This window comes from Aegilops tauschii, unplaced genomic scaffold (assembly GCF_002575655.3).
Source record: "Aegilops tauschii subsp. strangulata cultivar AL8/78 unplaced genomic scaffold, Aet v6.0 ptg000616l_subseq_263:174507_obj, whole genome shotgun sequence".
Lineage (NCBI taxonomy): Eukaryota > Viridiplantae > Streptophyta > Magnoliopsida > Poales > Poaceae > Aegilops > Aegilops tauschii.
The window spans coordinates 36,097-46,514 of record NW_027332853.1 but is presented as its reverse complement, the minus strand read 5'-3'; the positions used below and the strand labels follow the sequence as shown (position 1 = coordinate 46,514).

At 48.0% G+C, this 10,418-nt stretch overlaps 1 protein-coding gene across 1 annotated transcript; it reads left to right on the top strand.

The window, feature by feature from the left end:
• The first annotated feature begins 603 nt into the window (after positions 1-603).
• On the top strand, positions 604-5,178 carry LOC120963198 (uncharacterized). Its single transcript, XM_073506255.1, has 2 exons — positions 604-5,012; positions 5,165-5,178. The coding sequence occupies exons 1-2, from the start codon at positions 3,659-3,661 to the stop codon at positions 5,176-5,178; spliced, it is 1,368 nt and encodes a 455-aa protein (XP_073362356.1). The 5' UTR covers positions 604-3,658.
• The last annotated feature ends 5,240 nt before the right edge of the window (positions 5,179-10,418 follow it).

The window sequence follows — 10,418 nt, the reverse complement described above, 5'->3', positions numbered from 1 at the left end:
CAGGGAAACGGGCGCGGCCGGGGCGGCGCGTCGGGACAGGGGCGCACGGACCGGGGGCGGCGCGTCGGGGCAGGGCAAGGGCGCGGGGCGGCGCGTCGGGGCAGGGCAAGGGCCCGGGGCGACAGCGACGAGGAGCGGGCGGCGAAGACGACGGCGACCGCGGGGCGGCGACGGCGAGCACGGGCAGCCTGGCGGCGTCGATGAGTTGGGCGTCATCAGGGGGTAAATGGTCGATGAAACTGAAAAATTTACAAGTCCTGCTTATATACACAGCGCATTGGTCCTGGTTCATGGCACAAACTGGGACGAATACCCCCCCTTTGGTCCCGATTCGTGCCACCAACCGGGACCAAAGGTCTCTTTTCAGCAGCCCAAAGGACGGGAAGCGAAGGCCTTTGGTCCCGGTTGGTGGCACCAACCGGGACTAAAGGGGGGCATTGGTCCCGGTTGGTGCCATGAACCGGTACCAATGCACCCCTTCAGTCCCGGTTGGTGCCACCAACCGGGACCAAAGGCCTTGTGCTGCCAATCGCGGCCAAAAGTTTAGTCCCACCTCGCTAGCTGAGAGAGCTCGAGAGTGGTTTATAAGCGCTGCTGCGCCCACCCTCTCGAGCTCCTCTCAACTACAGGCTTTCCGGCCTACCTGTCACTTTGTGCATGTGGGCCTACTGGGCCTATTGCGGGCCTGAATCCTGGCCCATGGTTGGGTTTCTAGTGGTATTCAGGCCGTGGTGGCCCAGTAGGTGGCACTTTTTTGTGTTCTTTGTTGTTTTATTTATTTTATTTTGTTTCTACTTACAACAAAACACTTACTATTGCTATTTTATTTTATTTTGTTTTGTTTCTACTTATTTATTAAAGTTTATTTTGTTTATACTTATTTATTTTATTTTGTTTCTACTTATTTATTTTATTTTATTTCTACTTATTTATTTTATTTTGTTTTTATTTATAATGTTCTGAACGGAAAATACTTTGATACTTTTTGCCACATCATCCATTTTCAACCCTTTCTGACTTTATTTGTTATTTTTCATGCATTTACTGTTTTTTTGAGCTATAAGACCCTGAAATTCAAAAGCATTTCAAATGATCTCTGAAAAGGTTGAAAGTTGGCATGGTATCATCATTTCACCCACATAGCATGTGCTAAAAAGTTGAGAGGGTTACAGCAAAAACTAGATGCACTTCGTGTATAAAACGGACTATCTCTTTCTAAGTATCAGGGTTTCATACGGAAACTCATATGTTACAAAGGGATTTCATTTTTTTGAACTTATTTGAATTCCAGACTTTTTATGTGTTCAAAAGGCACCATTCAAAGCCACATCATCAATTTGCAACCCTTTCTGACTTCATTTGTTATTTTTCATGCATTTACTGATTTTTTTTTAGCTATAAGACCCTGAAATTCAAAAGCATTTCAAATGAACTCTGAAAAGGTTGAAAGTTGGCATGGTATCATCATTTCACCCACATAGCATGTGCAAAAAAGTTGAGAGGGTTACGGCAAAAACTAGATGCACTTCGTGTACAAAACGGACAATCTCTTTCGAAGTATCAGGGTTTCATACGGAAACTCATCTGTTACAAAGGGATTTCATTTTCTTTTGAACTTATTTGAACTCTAGACTTTTTGTGTGTTCAAAATGCACCATTCAAAGCCACATCATCAATTTTCAACCCTTTCTGACTTCATTTGTTATTTTTCATGCATTTATTGATTTTTTTTGCGCTATAAGACCCTGAAATTCAAAAGCATTTCTAATGAACTCTGAAAAGATTGAAAGTTGGCATGATATCATCATTTCACCCACATAGCATGTGCTAAAAAGTTGAGAGGTTTAGGGCATGGACAACACATAAAACCATTCTGCTTGTTTGCCTCAGCCACTTCGAGAAAATTATGCAGGCCCTTAATGTACTCGGAGGTGTGTCTGTCATCGTACATCCATTGCCGGTTCATCTGCGTGCATTATATATAATTACGTGTGTCAAAAACCATTACAGATTCACATGGATAGATAAGTGACCAAATTAATAGAAGTTCATCATCACATTAAAACAAAGTACATACATAGTTCAAATTGAACAACATATAGTTGTCCAGAGCATCTAGTTAAACCATACATTGAAACTATGTAAAACCTTTCAATGCAACAACAAATGCGATCATAATCACAACCAAGGTAACAATTGATCCAACGGTATAATGATACCAAGCCTCGGTATGAATGGCATATTTTCTAATCTTTCTAATCTTCAACTGCATTGCATCCATCTTGATCTTGTGATTATCGACGACATCCGCAACATGCAACTCCAATATCATCTTTCCTCCTCAATTTTTTTATTTTTTCCTTCAAGTAATTGTTTTCTTCTTCAACTAAATTTAACCTCTCGACAATAGGGTCGGTTGGAATTTCCGGTTCAACTACCTCCTAGATAAATAAAATATATGTCAACATGATGGGCATAATTGTCATAAACAATAAATGAACCAAATAGTTATAAAAGATAATATATATATATATATATACCACATCTGAATCATAGCCAGGACGAGGGCCGACGGGGGCAGATACCAAAACCATCGCACCATATAATAACAAGCAATAATAAAAGTAAAAAAATTAGACAAGTATCTATTTAAAGTAAGAATTTTTTTTCTTTCCCAAGAAGATAAGAACAAGAGGCTCACCACGGCGGTGCCGGCGACGAGATCGGCGCGGGCGATCGACGGCAGTAAAGACGGGGACGGGACGTGACGGACCGCTAAATCTAGACAAATCTCGGGGAAAATAGAGCTTAGAGGTCGAGCTTCGAGAGGAGAAAGCTTAACTAGTGTGGCTCGGGCATTTTATCGAACACCTCATGTGCATAGGAGGTGAGCTAGAGCACCACAAAGCTCTCCCCTCGCCGGCCAGAAAAAACAGAGCACTGTGGAGTGCTCTGCTCGCAGGCGAGGGGTATATATAGGCAAATCATTGGTCCCGGTTCATAGCTGGAACCGGGACTAAAGGACCCCCTTACGTCCCGGTTCTAGGCACGAACCGGGACCAATGTCTGTGGGCCAGGAACGAGGTCCATTGGTCTCGGTTCGTGCCTAGAACCGGGACAAATGGGTCCACACGAACCGGGACAAATGCCTCCCGAGGCTCGGCCGGCCCCGTGGGCGCACGAACCGGGACGTATGCCCCATAGGTCCCGGTTCGTGACAGAACCGGGATTAATGGGCTGGCCAGGCCCCAGCCAAAGCCCTGTTTTCTACTAGTGGTTGCAACGCACGGGCATTTATACTAGTATTATCAGAGAGATCAAGCAAAGTATGGAGGAACGTGACTCTTCTATTACTCGTATATGTCGTAGTGGCAATAGTGTTAGTCATTCCATGGCAAACTTTGGTAGGGCTAATGGTCGAACTATGGGTTGGCTAGGGTCCGGCTCTGTTGCTCTACGAGATTGTACTCCATAATTTTTTAGTAATAAAGAGTATTTTGCAAAAAAAGAAAAACTCGTCTCAACCAGTTTCCAAGAAAAAACAGAATAACTGGATTCGATCGAGTCCTTATCTTGCACGCATCAGATTCGTATCCGTTTTGAACAACATAATCATTAGTTTTTCTTATTGCACAAGGCATCGATAATTAAGTAGTCGATGCTCTTCATTATATATATGTGTAGAAGCGAATACGGTATTACGGCCGAAGCAAATCAAGTTGGACCGGCGGCGTTTTGCATTGCCTCTCAAACTCACGAGCCGGCTTCGTTTCCGTCGTCGATTTCGCCGACTTCGGTCACTTCAGCCATAGTTAACAACAAGATGCATTCCACCACCTTCCCCGCAGTAAAACGAAGATGCATGTCTCCTTCCCAGCTGCCTCCGGCAACCCGGTGCACCACATCGCGCGACGTGTGCTCCGGCGCATATTCCTGGCCAGCCTGGGAGTCGCTGCATGCAGATTTGGTTTGCCTGGTCGCGTCGGCCTTGCTGGCCAGAGGAGATCTACTGGACTACGTCCGCTTCCGTGCCGTCTGCGCGCACTGGCGATCGGCCACGCTCTCTCCACGCGGCCGCGGGGTTGTTGATCCGTGCTTCCATCCACGCCGCTGGATGATGTTCCCAGAGGACCGTGGCCTTTACCCTGGACATCCGGAGCTGGGTGGCTACATCCGCTTCTTTAACCTAGACTCAGGTGCCTTTGTCCGCGTCTGTCTGCCATTGTTCAGGAACCACTGTATTCTTGATTCTGTCTGTGGCCTCCTCCTCCTCCAGAGGGACAAGGACGCAGCCATCCGTCTTCTACACCCTTTCACCCGTGACATTGTTGAGCTTCCACGGCTCACCACTCTCGCCACACAAATGCCCGGGGGAACAAATTGGTCGCTCCAGCGGATGAGATTCATCTCTACGTGTGCTTCGTTTGTTGCAGGAGTCGTCACTGTCTTGCTTACCTTTAATATGTTTGATGGTGTGGCTGTGGCTACCTCCCTAGACATGCAATGGACAATGCTCAGTTGGGAATGCCCAGCGTGGTCAGATCCGGTTTCATTACACGGCAAGCTATACGTGGTTGATATTCCAGAAATCGATGTGACGGGTTCACCATTGATTTTCGAGCTGGACGCAGCGTACCACCATCGAGCCACACCAAAGCTGATCTTCACATGCCCCAGAGAGAAGCGCCTCTACTCGTGCTATCTGGTAGAGCATGGCTCGGAGATCTTAGTGGTTTGCCATGACGACGATTTCCTATCCCATATTACTGTCTATAGACTTGCCGATCTTGTCTTGGGGAAATTTATCCCGGTAACAGACATCGGAGAAAACACTATATTCATGGGACAAAGGAATATCTGTGTATCTTCCAAGGCATTTCCTACCGTCGAGGCCAATACTATTGTCTACTACCGTCCGATCAAGAACCGTTTTGCACAGTACCATATCAGTAACCGCACCTGGTCACGGGCATTAGATCGGAGCAGCCTAAATGGCCGTGCACAAGGCCCCCGTAGCCCTATGTGTCATATCTTAACTTGCTGCTCTCCCGCGCATTGGTACGTACATATGTGGGTTTTTTTTGGTGCATGATAATAGCAACCATATTGTTATTTATAATACACTTGGTTAACCATGGTTGTCTTTTTTTCTCTGTGCTTGTAGGAACAAAGGACTAGATTACCCATCTACAGGTTGTAGACGACCAGAGTGGGAGGTGAAACAAGAGTTTCGAACTGGGGTACAAACGTCATCAATCTTATTCTACTTGATACTATATAATAGTTTTTTAACCCTGAAAATGCAGAACAATTGTTCTACGGCAATTTTCCGTCATATGAAAGAAGAACAATTGAACTGGGATTTACAATAGGATGTACTACTACGCCATGCAATGTTTTTTGATTCGGATTTAGGGTCTTCTGCTTTTGTATTCTACACAACCAAATTAACTCTAATTAAGCTTGTAAAATGATGGACAAAATCAGTGCTGGAGAATATCAGTGCGTAGCTATTTTCCCTATGATGACGTTGTTCTGCTTTTTATGGTGTTATATAATGTTGATTATATGTTAGCATTGCTGGTATCACCCAATTATGTCTTCTTTTGTGCTTAATTATATATTTATTTCTCTTTCAGGCATAAATTAATGACATCTGTATGGGAAGCTAGCAATGGAGGACTTATGGCACCATGCTTCATGGCAACTGGATCATGTCTAGATCTTGCTATTGCAGTATATCAAAATTGTCGGGCCAGCCCATTAGCATATGTTGATTTACAAAGAGATTAAACGTTATAACTTAATGCATGATTCATGGTTCGGGCATGACAAACATTAATGGAAAGAAATTTCATTCTTCTAATCCTACATGATTTATCACCTTCCACGGTGGAGTAAGGTAGTATTAAAAGCCAGTGGAATTAGCTCTCGCTAGGGTACCTTCCCTGCCCCCCTCCGCTGCCGCAGGCCGGCCTAGCCCCCCCTCCCGCGCGCTGGCCGCTGGCCGCCGGTCACTCGAACCCAGCCCCACCCCTCTCCCCCCTCCCAGATCCGCCATTGTGCCGCCTCCCCGGGAGGTGGCCGGGGCGACGCGTGCCCCCTTCTCTCTCTCGGTGGTCCACCCCCAACTCCCTGCTGAAATTTGGGATGAGCTTTAGGCCCATATAGCAATTTCTGAAAAAATCTCTTAAGGGCCCATGTGGGTTTATTGGCACTAGGTGTAATGGGAAGTTTAGTCCCACCCCGGAAGTTGGAGAGGAGTTGGACCTCCTTATAAGGGTTTCCCTTCTACATGCTATTGGAGCTTGAGAAGAGAAGAGGCCCTCACACACTCCTCCGCCGCCAGCCTTGTCACGACGCGCCGCGGGTTGCGGGAATGAGCCGAGCCGAGCTCACACCTACGTGCTTATTTTTGCAAGTCAAAGAGTTTTCTGACAGCTGGGCCACGATCTGAGACGTCGGATCATGAACTGTCACGGACTCGAACGCCTACATAAGTGTGCGGTGTCTCCTAACCCTAGCCGCCATGAACAGATCACATCTGCTCCACGCGCACGACAGTCGCCGTTCCTTTGATGTTGTTGCCGCCGGTGACTCCATCCCGTCCACCGCGTACACGGTCGACGGGAGAGCAGGTCTCCAAAACCCCGCCTCCCGGATCCTATACGGGAGAGAGACGAATAGGTTTTTGGGAAGCAACTACGCAACTGCTCGCATCCGTTCGTCTGCTTCCTCTTCGTCCGCATCGCCTTCACCACCCTCAGTCCGACGCCGACCGTCTCGCCGTTGAGAAGCTCGAGGCCGACAAGAAGGCCGCCGAGGACGCAGCTGCTACCACCGCCGTTGCGGCCTCTGCATGGCCTACTGGAGGGTATAACTCGTTTATCCCGCTCCTACTGTTTTCTGTTTTAGCCATGCTAGCGTTATACGTAGATCTGTCTGCAATTAGCGTAGTATTCCCTCCGTTCCCAAATATAAGTCTTTCTAGAAATTTCAACAAATGACTACATACGGAGCAAAATGAGTAAACCTACACTTTAAAATATGTCTATATCATCTGTATGTTGTTGTCCATTTGAAATGTCTAAAAAGACTTATATTTAGGAATCGAGGGAGTATGTGCTTGCATGATTGAATATCGATATATGTGATTATTTCTGTCAATGCCAAGGTAGTGATTTACTCATGGATTATATTAATCGAAAAATTGCCTATTTACTCAACACTCCCCCCCCCCCCCGCCACCCCCGGCGCTGGCCCAGGTGTTGTCGGCGGCGGCGGGACTTCCTGTCCCTGCGCGCGCATTTTCCCTTTCTGGGGCAGGGGACGGCGGCGATCGGGGCCCTGCGGGATCCATCTGGGTCCTAGTAGGCCGGCCCCCGGCGCGGCTTCGTCGCCTTCTGCACGGTGGGGAGGAGGAGGAGCTCGGACCGGGGGCGGCGACACCGACGGCGTGCCTGGCGGGAGCTTTACGGGAAGTGAGTGCTCAGCTGGGCCTATGGGACCATGGGCCTGGTATGCTCCTACTATTGCGTCCGATCGGCTACCGTCATTGACAGTGGAGGCTGAGCCCTCCCGCGTGCCGACGGTGCTGCTGCCGCTAGTCCCGATTCCTCTTCCTCGTTGTGCAGACCTCACTTCGTGGTGCCATGGTAAGACAGCGTGGAAGCTTCAAGACCATGTTGGCGCAGGGTGGGGGTCGGTTGGTGGCGGGCTCCGGAGCGCCCAAGGTGAAGGTTGGGATCGGGAGAAATCCCTACCGGCCACTCCGACGCCGACGCGGTGGCGCCTGAGAGTGCCGCCAGACCTTCCTGGAGGGCGTCGGGGGCCACCCTTCCTCTCCCCTGGCCGCATACCGGGGGAAACCCTTGGTAGCAGCGTCGTCGTCATCGCGTCCCTTCTCGGAGGTGTTAATTGGTACCGGCGCTTCGGAGTCTAGGAGCTCGGTGGGAGATTTCCACTGGACGCAGTGGTCGCGAGGCTTCTTCGTTATTGTCGATCCGCCGTTGTCAGCATTTGTTTCTTTTGTATTTTCCTTTTGGGTTCTTTTGGGCGTATTTGTGCTACTTTCGTCCAGCACCTATCGTTGGTTGTATCGGTTGATTGCTTTATAATACAAAGCGGGGAACCCTTTTTTGTCAGTAGGTAGTACTAGTACTTCTAATATTAGGGTCCTCCATGATTGGCAGTTTATGAATGTTATCTTAATTGTGTAGTACCGGCACTCGATGAAGGGTTTTATGTCACGCTAATTGTGTTCAGCCAAATGGATGGTGGCTTGCTTTGGGCTAACCCATATGTACGTGTGATTAGTTATAAGTGTTCTAAAAGAAGTGCGATTAGTAACGAGCACTAGACTATGACGTGTCAGTTTTTTCGTTATTGCAATTGACCTGGAAAGGTGGGTTGAGGAGGATGAATCCCTTGCGTTGTCTTGCCCGTACGTCTTCCTCTTTGGCCAGTGAATTATGAGATGTCCTAATTTCTGGTTTAACTGCTCTTTCTCTGCGTAAGCTTTTAGAGTCAAGAGACTCCTTGGCCAGTCTGAACCCTGTTCAGTTCAATAAGGATACAGTCAGGTTGCAAAATATCTGAGTTCTGCAGTTCACAAGATCGATAAAAGCATGTTAGCCAAGAGTACTCAAGGATTTCTCAATACTACAAGTCTAAATATACAATATTGGAAGTACTAGTAGATATCCCTGTATCACGTAGTAGCTCAGCAGTTGCACATTTGCTTGGCAGTGCAGATCAAAGGATGGAGAAACAAGCCTATTTTCTACTCCCTCTGTCCCATAAAGTCTAGTGTCAAAAACACGTCTTACATTATAAAACGGAGGGAGTACAATTTTGTAGGGACTGTCTAATCTTCAGTAGACTGTTTTCCATTTAGGTTAAAGTCAATTATTTTTTTGTCATATGGTGGGTTGACATGTGTCTTGTTCTCAGTCATGTTGTCGCGGGAAAAGTCGACTGACTTCACCTATGCTCAGATCTATAATACCTAAATAGTTCATCCCCATTATCTTATTTCTTTTAACATGCAAGCTATCCATATCAACAACCCAGGCACATCAACTTTTCCTTATAGACTTACAGATTGGACCCACCATTGGTTAACTAGCTATGGTCAAGCCACGTCATCTATCATCTGCTGATGCCATCATGTTTTTGCACCGAGAAACTATGTCCCAAACGGTGCACTGAGTGCCGTGTGACTCTCGATCTTCTGGTTGAACGCTTAGTTAGGATTAAATATGTCTTCGTTCGCATCGACTGTATCCGAAGAGATATGATTGCTCACCTTTATTTACCATCGTTGGCATCTCAAAATCATTAATCTGAACGTGGCCAGCGCCTCCAGGTCACACCATCATCCACCTTGAAACCAATACGGAGGGGGGAGGGTAGGGAGAGGCGGAACAGAGATAGAACGGCAGCGTGCGGGCTGTGTGAGGTCTGCATCTCGGACCTCCCCAACATGCCGCGGCTGCAGATCCTGCAGATTGCCGCTCAAATCAGCTATCCACTGTTGGCGCCGCCGCCTTGCAGCGCCGGTCTTCTTCTACCTCGAGCTCTCTCACACAAGAGAACACACACACACACACACACTTCTTTCATGGTTTCTCACAGGAACTTATACACACGCACTAACCCGGCCGCTATGCCCGGCCACTAACAGCACGCACACATTGGCCAGCCGCCACACTCGGCGCTGCTAACCCCACTAACTAATTCCTACATGCATGCATGTCCAGCCATCCACTCAACTGCAACGACCTTTTCTCTAGGCCACTAACTAACTCCACGACTAGGCTAATCCTGCATGCACTAACCAACACTACTAGCTTTCCATGTAAACGTGATCACGTCTCTACGTTGGTACACAGCCGCAGCTTTTAGTGTCACATGTCAACTACATGCATGCATGATCTAATCAGCACTAATAACAAGATTAGTTCCAACATCCACACCGGCACGCTGTGCTCACTGCTCACGGTGGCACGAGGTTTGGGACGAGTGGCGGCTCGTGTCCTCCTCACTCAGCCTCCGAGTCCGGTCAGGCGGGTAGCTAGGAGACGGGAGACTAGATCGCGTACTCACGGTGACTCGATCCAGCCAATCACGTCAAGGTGCTACTCAGCCTGGGCGGAGATGCACTCGGTTAGAACCAGACCTTGCCGTCCAACGTGCGGGACATGGCCACCTACCTATTGTCAACTTGATTTTCAACCTCGACGGGTCCCTTACCGGCTGCGGCTGCACACAACACGGGGTGTTTGTTCTGCGACAACCCACCGTGCCTGTTCGCGCCCAGAGACACAAGCACTCTATTGACCGTTTCTGCTCCGGTGCCCCCCCCCCCCAATGAACGCTCGGAGCGTGAAACACAAGGATGGCTGAGATCTGTCAAA

Coding starts and splice junctions, on each gene's coding strand:
- LOC120963198 (XM_073506255.1), top strand. CDS start 3,659: ATGCTCTTCATTATATATATGTGTAGAAGCGAATACGGTATTACGGCC.